This window comes from Salarias fasciatus, chromosome 22, assembly GCF_902148845.1.
Source record: "Salarias fasciatus chromosome 22, fSalaFa1.1, whole genome shotgun sequence".
Taxonomy (NCBI): Eukaryota; Metazoa; Chordata; class Actinopteri; order Blenniiformes; family Blenniidae; genus Salarias; species Salarias fasciatus.
In genome coordinates, this window is record NC_043765.1 from 10,175,319 (window position 1) to 10,190,122 (window position 14,804).

Here is a 14,804-nt window from a genome sequence, read left to right on the forward strand (position 1 = left end):
GCTTGCTGGCAGGTGCAGGTCGAGCGGACGGGGCGCTCCGTGTCTCGGGAGCGCGGGACCGTCTGGGTCGATCGGCGCCCCGGCAGGATCGGCGGGAAGATGGTCCGGTCTGTCCAGGTGCCGGGGTGCTCCAAGGGGCTGGACGCCGCTGGTCCGTGGAGTGACGGCGCTGCGGCGGCAGCTCATGGCGGGGCTGGAGGTGCGGGGCGAGCTGCTGCGAGCCTCGTGCTGCTGCTTCCAGGCGCTCGATGATCACCTGTATATCGGGCCCAAAAAGAGAAGAGGTGGACAGGGGGAGTCCCAGGATGCCCTGCTGGTCCCGCTCAGATAAGGAAGACAGACCAAGCCACAGGTGCCTCATGGCGAGCTGTGCGTTGGTCATGACGCGGCCTCCACTGATGGCGATGGCTCTGCACATGCGCATCAGGACTTCGGCCGTATTTTGGACTTCCACGATGTCTTCGGGGGAAAGCTGGAACTTCTCGTGGCAGATCTTGTCCACAGAGCCCAGGAGGATGGTCATGTTATTGGCTAGGGCGAACGTCAGGTTGCCGCTAGCGTAGCCACGATCCAGGAAGCTCGCCATGCGCCTGTCCCTTTCCGACGGCAGCATGGGCTTTCCGCCGGGCCAGGCGGAGGATCGGGGGAGGAGGCACAGCCGAATGGAGTCCTCAATGGCAGGCACTCCAGAGACCGGCGGCCAGCCCTCCACACAGGAATACTCTTGGTAGCCCTTTACCGTATCCTTGGCGGCAAGTGGCGTACCCAATTCCCGCTGCACGTGAGCTTGAAACGACAGCACGGCGGGACATAGCACCGCAGTCAGACCTGCCAACCTTGGTGAAATTTTTTGAGTACCACTTGCCGGGACAGTTGTCGACCGGGAAGGGGAGGGGGTTGTTTATTAACAAAGATTTAACAGATGTTTCTGTTAAGTTTCAAAATGAAGCCTCTAAATGCTGCTACGTGTCCTTTAACTGAGCATTTTATGCTGAGTGTGTGCGCGGGCGTTCCATTACTAAAACCTTTATAAAGCCGTCAATATTGTGTTTCAAATTAACTGGTTTCCTTGTTACCTGGTGACCGACTTCCTTTAGCACTTTCTGCTGCTGCTGCTAGTAGCAGCAGATGTTGAAATCAGGCTCATAAAAGGTCTGACACGGCTTTTTGTCTGGTTTTTAACATCTATCAGCAACAAGAAAGAAAGAGAAAGAAAGAAAGAAACATGAAAGAAACCCAGTCGCTCGTTAATAGGGAATCAGTTATTCCAAAACACCGGCTTCTCTCCGGTTTCTGGACACTCCTCCTCCGCTAGTTAGCTGCTGCGTTCAGGTGACTGGAGCTGCTGCGGAAAAGTGAAACTCGGTCGTTCACGTGAAGGCAGCTGGACTGAGGAGAAACTCAGGAGACACGTGAAGGAAGCGTGGACAGTTTGCACAAAGGAACGGCTCTCAGACAGCTGTGAACCGGCTCTCGTCGTTCACTTGAAAGAGCCGTTCAAACGAACGACTCGTTCATTGAACGTCGCAGCACTCCGAGGGTAGCACATGTGTTTCCTCTCGGTTCCATAGCTGCGGCGCACCAGCCTAATTTACCGGTATTTTTTTCAGCGTGACAAATACAATGTGTGCCGTGACCGCGTGACAACACACCGAAATGTGTGACACTTCAGAGCCCTGCTGCTGCATCGTGTTGTCAGACATGAGAACGTCCACGGTCCACAATTATAACAGCGCTCACAGACGTCTGCAGCTTTTTGCGTAGTTTAATGAGGTGGAGCGTACCAGCGTATTTTGATGTCAAATTGCGTACCTGCTACGCAAAATGCTTACAGGTTGGCAGGTCTGCGCAGTCCGGGACTGAGCCACTGACTGGGTTGCCAGCCCGAGTGCAAAATCACGCTGCACCGGCCCTGGAGGCTGCGGCGGCAGCGCGAGGCCAGTGCACTTGGCGGCTGAAGTGAAGAGCCCCGCGAGGTGCTCCACAGGCTTGCAGGGGAGACGGGATGCGGTGGAGGCGGAGTCGAACCGAGTCGAACTCCGTGACACCAACACGCTGCTGCGACTGCTGCTGCTGCTGATGCTGCCGTGGATCTCGGCCCAGTGGTAGGCGGCGGCGGCGGCGGGGGCAGCGGTCTCCTCGGCATCATCCTCACCGGCAGGAACCGGGGAGGTTGCGCACATGAAGGCCGCTTGCCGCTGGCTCTCTTCGAGCGGCAGTGCGAGGCAGGCCGGGCAGGAGGTCCCCTGGCGGTGATGCTGCCAGCCAAGGCAGAGGAAGCAGAGCTCGTGACAGTCCTGCACGATGAGCGGGATGCCGCTGGAGTGGCAGGAGAACGGCCCGACGCCCGATGGCGACTGGTCCCGGGCCGGCGAATCCATTCTTGTCGAATCTTGATCCGGAGAAAAGAGGCTTCTAAGTCTCATGGAGATGCTGAGAAAGAAGAAGGGTTTGCTTTAACGCCATCTGAGGTTATGTACCCTCGGTGTGGGGCGTGGCGCTGCGCCATCGCGTGCGGGGGATTGGTGCGTCAAGCTTTGTATAGTCTCAGTGGATTGGACAGAGATTGGAGGTGTGCCACTAGCGAAGCCCGTAGGTGGGCTAAGCACTTACGAAGTAGAAGTAAGTTATCCTGTTCCTGTTGCATATGTTCCATATGTTGATTATGTTTATGTTCATTGCGAGTTGATTTCAGTCAGAGCTTTCCAGTGGTTGAAGATGGTGTCTCTTCCTCAGTAATCCCAGCTGATGATCCCCCGTTAAAGTCCATGTAAAGCAGAAATAAATTTGTGTTATGAGTTTGTCACACTGCATAAACATGTGTCATTAACTACTGATCCAAATTTGAATGATTAAAAAAAGTGCTAAGTATATAAAATAAGGTCTCAAAATCGTGGAAAAACAAGCTGTGAAACGCTGGGGGCGTGTCAGCCCTGCGCGCAATGCACCTCCAACAGGAGCAGAGAACCGGGACCTCTCGCTGAAGAGAGGGCAACAGGAGCCGTGCAGCGGGTCCCCGAGCGCTCCGCGGCCGGCACGGAGTGCGTCTCCGCCCAGGAGTGGAGATCTGGAGCTCTCCCGCTGACGGGAGAGCTCCAGCAGCCGTGCCGCGGCCGCGCGCAAGCCCCTTGGCCCGCGAGCAGCACTCCTCCACTGGCTTGGAGACCTCCGGAGTCTCCCTCTGACGGCATTGTTACCCTGCACACTGTGGCACCCAGGAAAGCTGCACTGGTTAGCTAGCTGCAAACTGTCGTACGAGATGCTATCCGAGACTTGAAAGCTAGCGGTAAAACCTCTGATGCTAATGCGCTAGATGTATTTATATCGTTTCAGCATCCGGGGCGGGTTTATGTTAATGAGGGCCCCACTGCGTAACGCGGCCCTGATTTCTGACCTGCCCATTAAATCCTGAACACAAAAGCGGTAAAAAAAGTCTGTGAAGTCTACCTCCAAATGTAAATCATTAGTGGAGGAATAGCTTTTATATGTTGTAAAGAAACACATTTAAGGTGTTTAGAAGATTTATGATTTATGATTTATGCTGGATTTATGTTTATTTCACACTGTTACAACACTGCTACTGCCTGTGAACTGCAATAAATGGACTGACCTTTACAGTCCGACAAAGGAACATCAGCCTCATTCCTGTATCCTGACCGATACACCATCTTGTTTACTGTATAATCCTAAACGAACTGATTTGCCTCGTCATCACCTCAACACTGTCCTTTTTTCACCACAGCGCACAGGCCACACAGAAGCTCAAGGGTAATCAACAACAGTTGAGCAGAGCACAAGCTAATCTAGTCAGTAGACACTCGCTGGAATTCAGTGTTTTACATGCTGGAGAGGCTCTGTGAGCAAAATGAAGCTGTGACCACAGCCCTCTGCCTTTTAGGGAGGAATGCATTGTGCCTAAATGAGGGAGAATTATCCCTTATCAAGCAAACAGTGGATGCACTATGGCCATTTGAAGAATTGATAGCTGAAAAGTCCAAGAGAGTCTGGCTGCAGACCTCCCGTGTGAGGCCGCTTCCGGTGCAGGCTCTCCTCTCAGGTCGCCTCCAGCATAGACATCATATAAGAACTATGTCTTAAGGCGGAGTCAACATCGTCGTTCACTGGTGGCCATCTTAGGACAGTGGACCACTCTGGGGCGCTCTGTGTAATCTAAGGGAAGGTGAGTGATTTACACTAACTAAAATACTCAACTCATTGAATTCTTGACGGATTTACAGACGGTTTGATTTATTGCTAACGTTACGTTGCTAGACTAAATTTTAAAATCACAACTTTTCGTTTTGCACGCAGTTAAATATCTACATCTCTGACGTCTATGGCCTATGTATCTTGTTCTCGTAGATTCTGCCCTCAGGTTAAACTTCGTATATACAACTCCGTGAGGGCAGAGAATCACTGACCAGCCCCCTATAAAGAGAAGTTGAAAAGCGATATTTTTGTGGCCGTTCTCTAAGGTTTTCCAAAATCTTGTTTACAGCCACATAGAGGGAGGGGGGTTGTGTTTTTAGACGCGTGCTTCCAGAAATCTAGATGAGATGATTGAGCTTGACAGAAGATTTATTCAGAACAACAACGAACAACTTAAGGCTTTACAAAAAATCAAAATGTTTCTGGTCCACTACCAGATCCAAAATATTCCTTTGTCTGAATCCACAATCACCTAAAGGTGAGCTCTCTTTCCAAGCTTGTGTTGCACGGTCAAAAACTTTTTTCAACTGAGCACCCTCCCCCCTCCCAGCACCATTACAAATAAGCTTTTAGCCCGCCCTCTGCGGGCCTGGCAGGCAGCAGCAACCTGTGTAGAATCAAGCTGATTGCTAGAGGCAGGACACCAGATTAACATAAAATATTGCCTCCACACTTACATGTTCATTTAAACTATAAGATCAATCCACTACCTAAACAATGCAACAAGCACCGAACTGAATATATTACAATGGCTCTTACAGATATAGTAAATGCAAATAAATCTCAAATTACTATTAAAAAAAAAGCCGTGTGACCTTTACCTGAGGCTCCCCAGATTTTGTGGAATATTTTGTCATATGAATGTCTGGTCTTCATCTCGTCTCTTAGTCTGGTGATAAGGTCCATTCGTGATCCCTTTGAATCCAAATTGCAGGCGTTGCACAGCTTGCGCACAGTTGAAACCTTTTGAAGTACAGAGAATAAGAAATCAAATAAAACATTAATATAAAATGCAGCATAAATATTGTAACAAACAATAACTGTACCTTCTGCTTCATAAGCTCATCCATGAGACGGTCCTCTGAAACCATACTCAGCTCCGCTTCAGTGGAGGACTTTGAGGAGGAAACTTTTTCAAATTCTGTGTTCAACACAGTGTCAGATTTTCGTGTATTCTGCCCAATCCATGGAGCCCAGTACTCAAAACTAGGATTTACAGCAAAGATGTTCTTTGCATGGCCTGAAAAAAGAGATGAAAAAATACATCAATAAGTAATGAATCATATGCTAAAATTCAATGATCCATTAAATTAAAGTAATAACTAAAAGAGAATTGCAAATATGTGAATACTTGTGAAAAAGCCACGAGAAATCATCTAAAGCTGGACAGAATCCCAGAACTCTTCGATATTAACTTCACCAGTGAAGTTCTCTGAGACCTCTCTTATGTCACTGACTGAAAGAAAATGAAAAGTTGTAATTAATTTTCTGTCTCTCTATTATACATCCATGTGACATTGTGACTTACAAGGAAAGTTGAACACTCCTTTTTTATGCAGGTCCATAACAACTACTGAAGGATCGTGGCCCCAGCAAACACAAGAATAGGAATAATCGTGGCTCGTCAATGCCTCAAAGTGGAGGTAGCCGTGGAGGACAGTATTTGTGGGAGGAAATTTTACTTTCCTCAGGTTTTCCAGGGAGTCCACAATCTTGGACACTGAAACATTATTCTGAAAGAAAGGCAAATACAGTTATACTTTTTTAGAGGAATAAACACATTTCAAGAAACACAGACTTCTTTTTCATGACAGTTCCACTGTAATTACCTGTAAGCTTAGTCTCGGGTACAAACAGAGTTCCAGGCTCAATATGACATGGTCATCGAAATTGTGAAGACTGTCCTGCCATTCCTGGTAACGGTAGATCATGTGGCACTGTGGGCATCTCCGGAAATAGGTTGATACATCTGGAGAAAAATAAACCAAAAAACAATTAATTTTTTACTCCGATATGACACGATTTTGATTAACCCTTTATAAAGGAATACTCCAAAGATTTTGGACCCACGCCCTATCCTGATCATTTACAGACTGATATAAGCTCATAAATAACTTTTTTGTGTCTGTTCGTCCAGCCGCGGGCTCCCAGCTGTTAGCATCATAGTTAGCTTAGCTCAACTACGGCAGGTGAAGAGGAGACAGAGCCAGACTGAGAAAGTGGACAAAATACTCCTCACAGTGGTCCAGGGGTTGGCGTATTAGCACGTGAAGTAAATCCAAATGGTTATAAAGCATTTTAAAAGACGTGTTTTCTTTTCAATCCGTTAAAATAATGTTTTGATCCACACAGACCTGCGCATGCTCCGCGAAAGGATATACCGGAGCACAGCAGTAGAAGCATAGACTCAGCCGCTGTGCGCCTGGTATATCCTTCCGCAGCGCACTATGCTTGTGCAGGTCTGTGTGTGTTGGGGTCTCATTTCAAAGCTGACAACCTGTATTTTCACCCAGTGCAGTCAGAATTACTCTAGGTGCTACTGGCACAGATTTATTTATGTTGCAGCACACTGAATTAGGATGAATTTCATTCTCGCCTGAATTTTTTCCCTCATAAAACACCTGGAAATAAGTGTGGAAGCACTGAAATAGCTTGAAAACACAATTTTGCTAAAGCCTGGGGTCTTACAAAGTTCAGGTCAAAATGTCAGAGCAGTACTACAAGAAATGAGTGTTTCACACATGTATTTGTACTGCTATGCCCCGACGGGGTCAATTTCGGACATCCTCTGTATACCCTCTGGATGCCCTCTGTACAATGGTATATGTTGGTTTTTAGCCCGTTTTTACATTATTTTTCACTCCAAAAACTCATAAAGTACTCAAAAAATCACTTCAGATAGGCTTCAGTGTGGGATAAGGCACTCAGATTGAGAGGAGCAGGGATAGACAGCAGGTGCATCCCTCAGCAGATGTCTGAGAAGTCACAAAACCCCGCTAGCGGGCCAGCCAGCCATTCAGCAAGCTCATTGGCTACCAGCCCTGTCAGTCAAACGTTTCCACCGACGTGATTGGCTCAGAATTCATTGATGACGAGTGATGACGACCGATGACGAGGTCCATCAGTCTTGGCAACGGTTGGCTGGTTAGCCATCGGAGGCAGGGATAAGTCACTTGATTGGTTGAAATATGGTGAATAAGCAACGGAAACCATTCAGTCGCCATATTGAATATCCTCAGCGGGAGTGAGAGAGGGCTGGATAAAGTATCTGATAAAAATATGGATTGCGCGCGTCTAATTCTGGCTGTTGACAGATTATCATATTATCTGGAGCAAAGAGGAATGCTCAGTTCTTATCAATGTGGATTTCGGAGAGGGCGGGCGACAACTGATGCCCTGGTGAAAGTCAGTAATGAAGCAGAGAAAGCTGTTAACTGTAAAGAAGCGATGGTTATAGTTTATTTTGATATAGAAAAGGCATATGATTCTATGTGGAGAGAAGGATTGCTTATAAAACTGGGAAGCATAGGTATTGGAGGGAGATTATATAACTGGATTCTTGACTATTTGTCTGATCGCACCTTTAAAGTAAGGTAGAAGATGCAGTGTCAGAGGAATATAGCACTTCTAATGGAATCCCTCAAGGTAGCTCTGTTAGCCCAATATTGTTTAATATAATGATCAATGATATTTTTCGGAATATGGGCAGTGGCATAGGATCTCTGCTGTATGCTGACGACGGCGCTATCTGGAAAAGGGCCAAAAATGTTAATTATGCTGTTGATATAATTCAGGGTGCCATTAATAAAGTAGAGGAATGGTCCTACAACTGGGGCCTTAAAATGTCAGTGAGTAAGACGTGGTATATGATTTTCAGAAAGAAAAGGAATATTAGAAATATTAATCTGGAAATATATGGTCAAAATATTGAAAGAGTTAAAGAATTCAAGTATCTTGGACTATGGTTTGATGAAAAGTGCCTCTGGAAAACCCACGTAGATAAGATAGAGACAAAATGTAAAAAGGTATTAAATCTCATGAGGTCAATATCGAGCTATGATTGGGGAGCAGATAGACAGTCACTGATAAGCATCTACAGAGCAATGATTCGGTCAAGCTTTGATTATGGGTGCATTGTGTATGGAGCAGTGGCTTGTAGTACTCTGATTAAGCTAGACAGGATCCAGTATAGAGCTCTCAGGATCAGTATTGGAGCAATGAGAACAACCCCATAAACGCATTGCTGGTGGAGGGAGGAGAGACTCCACTGAGTTTAAGAAGGAACAAACTATCTCTAGTTTTTTGGGCAAAGTTAAAAGGTTCAGGAGCGGACCAGCCAGCAAATAGTGTGTTGAATAACTGCTGGGAGTACTTACAAACTCAAAAATGTAGAAGCTTTCGGTGGACTGTAGATGCTGTAGTCAGCAAGTATGGGCTCAGTGAACTGGAGGTTGGTCCAGCACAGGTCTGGGGCTCAGTTCCCCCTTGGATTCTGCCTTGTCCAAATGTAAATATCAATCTGACTAGCAGAAGGAATTACTGGCGCATCTTTAGTTGAAGAATATGTAAAGAAGAATTATTATAGCTACCTAAGTATATATACGGATGGATCAAAAGATGTAGCTACAGGACGGGTGGGAGCAGGTGTGTATATTCCTGAGTTTAGTATTATAATTAGCAGGAGATTATCTAATAACCTGTCAGTATTCACAGCAGAGATAACTGCCATCATTCTTGCGCTGCATTGGGTTGAGGAAGTCCGGCCTGACAGAGTGGTCATCTGTTCAGATTCAGCAGCAGCTATGGAAAGTGTTGCTGCGAAGGAGACTTGTAGCGACGATTTATTGCTGGAGATTCACACTGCGCTCCTCAGGTTGCAGAGAGCTGGTTCAGTCATTTCTTTTTGTTGAGTGCCAGCACACATAGGAATATCAGGTAATGAAATAGCAGATGAAACAGCAAAAAAAGGCTCTAAAATTAAAAGATGACAATGTTATTAGAATCACAATGGGTAAAAGTGAAGCAAAATCGATGATAACAGCAACGATACAGCGAGCATGGCAAACCATTTGGGACAAGGACAGGAAAGGGAGACATCTATACAGTATCCAAAGCTCAGTAAGAGTGGAAGATATGAAAGGAAAAGGCAGGAAGGAGGAGGTGGTGTATTCACGGCTAAGATTGGGTCACATAGGGTTGAGGAAAACTTTGTATTTGATAGGTAAAGTGGACTCAGATCAGTGCGACGTGTGTAATGTTCAAGAAAGTGTGGAACATGTACTGATGGCGTGCAAAAAGTATGAATCTCAGAGAAAAGTTTTGAAGGACAGGCTGTATGAATTAGAAAGGGGATGGAGCCTACATGGTGTGTTAGGTAGGGGTAATCACAAAGGCGTTAGGGCACTGATGGGGTTTATAAAAGGAACAGGGCTGTTCCACAAGATATAAGGGTCTGGTTTCCTTGTTTTTTTTTTGTTTTGTTTTTTTTTTTGCGAATATGGTGATTAGAATGTAACCGGAAGTACATCTACCCAGAGATACAGTAGGTGGTGGTATGCACCTAAGTTGTTGGTCGCCACCCGCTATTGTCCCAAGGAAGAAGAAGAAGAAGAAGTCTAATTCTGGATTATTTGCTTATTTCAAGACATGTTTTGGACAAAAGGCTATACTTTCTAGCTTTGCCTGGATGCATACGTTTGGACTGTGGCAGTTTTTGCTGGATTATCTGGATTATGGATCATCTGTGATCAGTTATGAGCCTCCAAAGGTGAGTTGCGCTGTTTACTTTATTTGCTGTTTGTTGGACAAATGTGTTTATATTACCCGCTGTGGTAATCACATCTGAAAGTGGTTTATACCAGCGGATTCATGAGAATTTAAGCTTTCTAACGGTACATAGTACGTCTGTGGAATTTGCAAAATGCGCCTGGATATTTGATAAATGCATCGGGAGAAGTTGACCGGCCCGCGGGCGGTTATGTCACCATCACCCTCCCAAGCCGACTATAATGGTGTAAAGTTGGCTCGTGGACAGAAAAGCAAAGTTGTTGGGAGATTTTTTGAAGCGACACTTGCACACAGAGGGGGACATGAGCCTTGAGGGCAATTTTTTGTCTCTTTGTGCAGACTGCCTTTTTAGCCTCACCAAAGAATTTCAATTTGACCATTTCAGACAGAGCTTCTTCTTTCAGCCACTCCTCTGAAGCCATTTTGCTGAAGTACTCCAATGAGCAGATGTGGTCACACTGGCAAAATGGTAATCCACTCCGTGCTGCCATCAGATGATACTGTTTGCAGTCTTCAAGTTCACACTGCACCTTATGTTGGTGGCCCCAGGTTTTCTTTTGCACGTAAATAGGCACAGAAAATCCATGCCTTGTTCTTTGGACAGCAGATATGCCATTTGTTGCATCCACGCAGACAATTTTCAATATGTCATCAGCTGTTGTTCTATTTTTCTGAATGTGTTTCCTTTCAATATGTTTCTTTAAATTCTTTTTGTGATAGACAAGTTGGCATTTGGGACACTGCACCTTATTCTGACGTGACCCTTTCAATTTAATGCTCTGGGCCGTCACATCTCCAGGGGAAGTAGAGGCAGAAAGTTGGCTTAGCTGTGCAGGGGGAACTTCTTGGGGAGGAGGAACTTTTGAAATGAGGGAGACCTGTGGCAGACTGGATGGTAAAAGAAGGGGCGAGAATGCAGCAGCTGTGTTTGCTTGACCAGTGGTGGATCCGGCAGCAGCTGTGGTGGATACTTGTTTTGTTTCACCTTGGCAAATTTCCAGATGCGTTTCCATGTCTGACCGTTTAAAGCTCGTGTCCGGACTTTTGAAAGAATGAGAGGTTTTTTTAATCCAAAATCTCGAGGTTCCGCCCTCCCTCCGTTTTCATGACGACCAAGCCACGCCCCTTTAATTGTGCACGCGCATTACCCGTGGGGTGAAAATGAGTGCCTCCGAGTCCGCAAGCATCCTGCATGTTTAGCTGTTTACAGTGGATGTTCAGCAGACCATGGATTTAACCGACGTCAGCTAGGTAAGATAGCTAGGCTGCTGTGTAGCTAACTCACCTCTGCCTGGGTGAGTGCGTGTGCTCTCTGGCTGCGCGCACACATTGATTGACAGCATGACAAAGCGGAAGCTCGAAATCTATTGGCTGAAGCTGACCGGTGCTTTTTCGGATAACATGGGGGTCTATGAGACGAAGGCGGCAGCTCATGAATAAAATTGCATATTGCTTTATATCAACATTATATTATACTATCGAACCAGACTGACACATTTAAGCTCTGTTAAACAATGAGACATACATTGAAAACGAACTGAAACTCTGGACACGAGCTTCAACTTCAGCTAACTTGTTAGGTAATCTAGCTCAAACTGGAGGTACAGTGAGGCAAGAAAGTATTTAGTCAATGACTGATTGTGCAAGTTCTCCCACTGAAAATGATGACAGAGGTCGAATTTTCAGCAAAGGTGCTCTTCAACTGTGTGAGACAGAATGTGAGAAAGAAATCATATTGTAGGATTTTTAAAGAATTAGGTGGATTTATGATTGAAAATAATTATTTGGTTAATTCATTCATTTCATTTCCTTTATTTGTTTCGGAGGGACACTGCGCATTAATAAACATTATATATAAAAAATAAATGTAAATGCACCCCAGTCAGCCAAAAGCTAGTTTGCATCGGCTGTCCCCCCTGCCAGAACTAAAAGGCCAGTGCCTGGTGGGGAAGAGATAAAAATTATACACACTATACAAATGCAAAATGCAAAATATCATACAGATCAACAATAAAAATACAGAATATACATAAAATAAACAGCTATATGCATAGCATCATACTATGTGACCCAGTCTCATACTCATACTTGCTAAAGACATATAAATAATTTACTCATTAGTACATAAAATTTCTACAAAACATATATTCATTCGGTTACAGTCATGTTCAATGCTCAGGATCAGAGAAAAGGAAGACCAATTCAGGCCCCAGCAGCTGTAGAATTCAATGTTCACATCTTGACTATCGATGAGCCAACTCTTGAGTTTGTTTTTGAAGGAGATGTATGAGCTGGATTCTCTGATGCTTTGTGGGATCTTATTCCACTCTTGAGCTGTCTTGTAGGAGAACACAGACTGTTCAAATGAACTCCTCGGGAGAGGAATTTTACAGTCACCTCTGACTGCTCCTCTAGTTCCAGTCGTTGGGGATCGAAAATGTATGAAATCACAAAGCGGAGGCAACAGGTTTTAAAGATAACGAGATTTTCCCAACTTAACAGTCTGTGTTTTTTTAATATAGCGCAATGATGATATGCTCTAGGTTTTTTATCCAAGACTTTGAGAGCTTGTTTATATAGAGACATGACCGGTGTTAAGGTAGTGCTGTTAGCAGTGAACCAAGTGGATAAGCAGTAGTTTATATGGGAAAAAATAAGAGAAAACAAGTACATTTTTGCAGCTTTGGTAGTCATGTGATTTCTGAGATGATGAAAATTTGCCGAAGCAGACCTTACATTTCTACAGATCTTGGAGACATGACAAACAATTACAAAAGTTCAACTTAATACTTCGTAAAATAACCTTTGTTGGCAATGACAGAGGTCAAACGTTGACTGAAGGTCTTCAACAGGTTTGCACACATTGCAGCTGGAGCGTTGGCCTATTCCGACATGCACGTCTCCAAAATACGTCTTTGCCTCACTGTGCACTCTGAAATAAAGAAGCCAGTTTGTTGGTTTTCCTCTAATAAAGGTTGTGTGTGTCTTTCTGTCTCTCAGGTGTTCACGTCAATCAGTGCATGACTGGTTGTGAATGGGACGATGAAACTGATGAAGTGAACGTATATTGGCAGTATGGCTATGATGGAGAAGATTTCATCTCTTTAGACATGAAGACAGAAACATTCATTGCTCCAGTTCCTCAGGCTGTTCCCACCAAACACAAGTGGGACAATGATAAAGCTTTCATAGCATCACAGAAGTACCGCTACACCACACAATGCGTTAATTGGTTGAAGAAGTTTGTGGAGTTTGGTCGGAGCTCACTGATGAGAAAAGGTAAAATGTTTGGAGTTTGTCTCTCAGCTTCTCTTCTTTCATGCTGCTCTCAGCATCTCCTCTCCTCTCTCCATCTGGCCTTCCTTCATCCCTCTTTCCATGGCCCATCTCTTCCTGGCTGCAGTGGCTGACATGAGAGAGAAAGAGTGTAGAGAAGAATCCAGTAAAGTGTGAGGTGTCTTCCTGCTTGTTCTCCAGATCTTCCCTCAGTGTCTCTCCTCCAGAAGACTCCCTCCTCTCCGCTCACCTGCCACGCTACAGGTTTCTACCCCGACAGAGCCGACTTGTTCTGGAAGAAAGACGAGGAGGAGCTCCATGAGGACGTGGTCAGAGGAGAGATCCTCCCCAACCATGACGGGAGCTTCCAGATGAGCGTTGATCTGGATCTTTCAGGGCTCAAAGATGAAGACTGGGGGAGGTACAGCTGTGTGTTTCATCTGGCTGGAGGACAGGAAGTCTCCAAGAGACTGGACAAACGGGACATCAGGACCAACTGGAAGACAAATGATGGAGGTCAGAGACTCTTCATTTCACTCTCATTCTCTCCTGTGTCTTTTGTTCCGTTCTGATGTTTCTCTTTGTTGACAGCAGCTTCACTCCTATCAGTGTGTTTTTATCTGCTCAACAGTTCAAGAAGCTCAATAACTTCCTGCTTTTTCTGAGTTTCTCCTGAAAAGTTTTTCTCACCACCGTCCAGTTTTTCTGCTTGTTTTGGTTTTGATTCTCTGAATTCCTGTTTTCTGCTCACATCATTCCGTGACTCTGTGTCTGAGGAGCTCATCTGAAGAAGGAACAATCTGCTCTGATAACACAATCCACTGCTTCTGCTGTTTCTATGAGGCAGGAGAGGATTATTGATCAGGGGAGACGACCTCTGACAATCCATCTGGAATCTAGATGATGGAAACAGAGACACTCCTCACTGAGCATCTGTTTCTCTGCAGGGGTTAACATTGGACTGATTGGAGGAGTGTTGGGAGGGATTGCTGTTCTGGCCGTGATCGGCTGCATCATTGGATTCTTCGTCTACAAGAAGAAACATCCTGAAGGTAAAGATCCTCATCAGGATCATTGATGTGTGTGTGTTGAACCTGAAGGAGGGTTTGGAGTGGAAAAGAGTGGTCGTCATGGTAACCTCCTCCCTCTTTCTCCTGCTGTTTTTCAGGGTTCAGAGCCACTAACAGTGAGTACTTTCCTATTTCCTTTCATCAGGATGTTTCAGTGTTGTTTGATGTTCCTTTCTGTTGTTTCTGCCTTCAAGCTGACTTCTTGCTTTGGAACATGTTTCATGTGTTTCCAACAAGTTTTGCTCTTTGTTTTCCAGCCTCTGAAACTTCCTCTTCATCAGGAGAAGATCCAGCCGTGAAGAAAGTGAGTCCATCAAGTGAAGCATGTCAGAAATCAGGCCGTAGTCTCCAACACTCCAGTCCAGCTCCAGATGTGACATGTCATGAACATGTGGTGTTTGATTTGAAGTGGATTGAAAGTGGACTGAATCCCACTAACAGAGGATTCTTTGTCTTTCTTTG

The 14,804-nt window shown here is 45.4% G+C and overlaps 3 protein-coding genes across 10 annotated transcripts in view; 2 read left to right on the top strand and 1 right to left on the bottom strand.

Annotated features, from left to right (window-relative positions):
- The window catches only part of LOC115409066 (class I histocompatibility antigen, F10 alpha chain-like), a 348,874-nt gene that overhangs the window by 333,527 nt on the left and 543 nt on the right, over nt 1-14,804 (top strand). For all 3 annotated transcript variants that reach the window (XM_030120045.1, XM_030120044.1, XM_030120053.1), the window contains exons 6-8: nt 14,220-14,324; nt 14,441-14,458; nt 14,600-14,646. In XM_030120045.1, the coding sequence (XP_029975905.1) occupies nt 14,220-14,324; nt 14,441-14,458; nt 14,600-14,646 (170 nt within the window). The remainder of the gene's footprint in view (nt 1-14,219; nt 14,325-14,440; nt 14,459-14,599; nt 14,647-14,804) is intronic.
- The window catches only part of LOC115409078 (class I histocompatibility antigen, F10 alpha chain-like), a 420,939-nt gene that overhangs the window by 299,091 nt on the left and 107,044 nt on the right, over nt 1-14,804 (bottom strand). The gene's annotated exons all lie outside the window — the stretch shown is intronic.
- The window catches only part of LOC115409072 (class I histocompatibility antigen, F10 alpha chain-like), a 324,040-nt gene that overhangs the window by 166,507 nt on the left and 142,729 nt on the right, over nt 1-14,804 (top strand). The gene's annotated exons all lie outside the window — the stretch shown is intronic.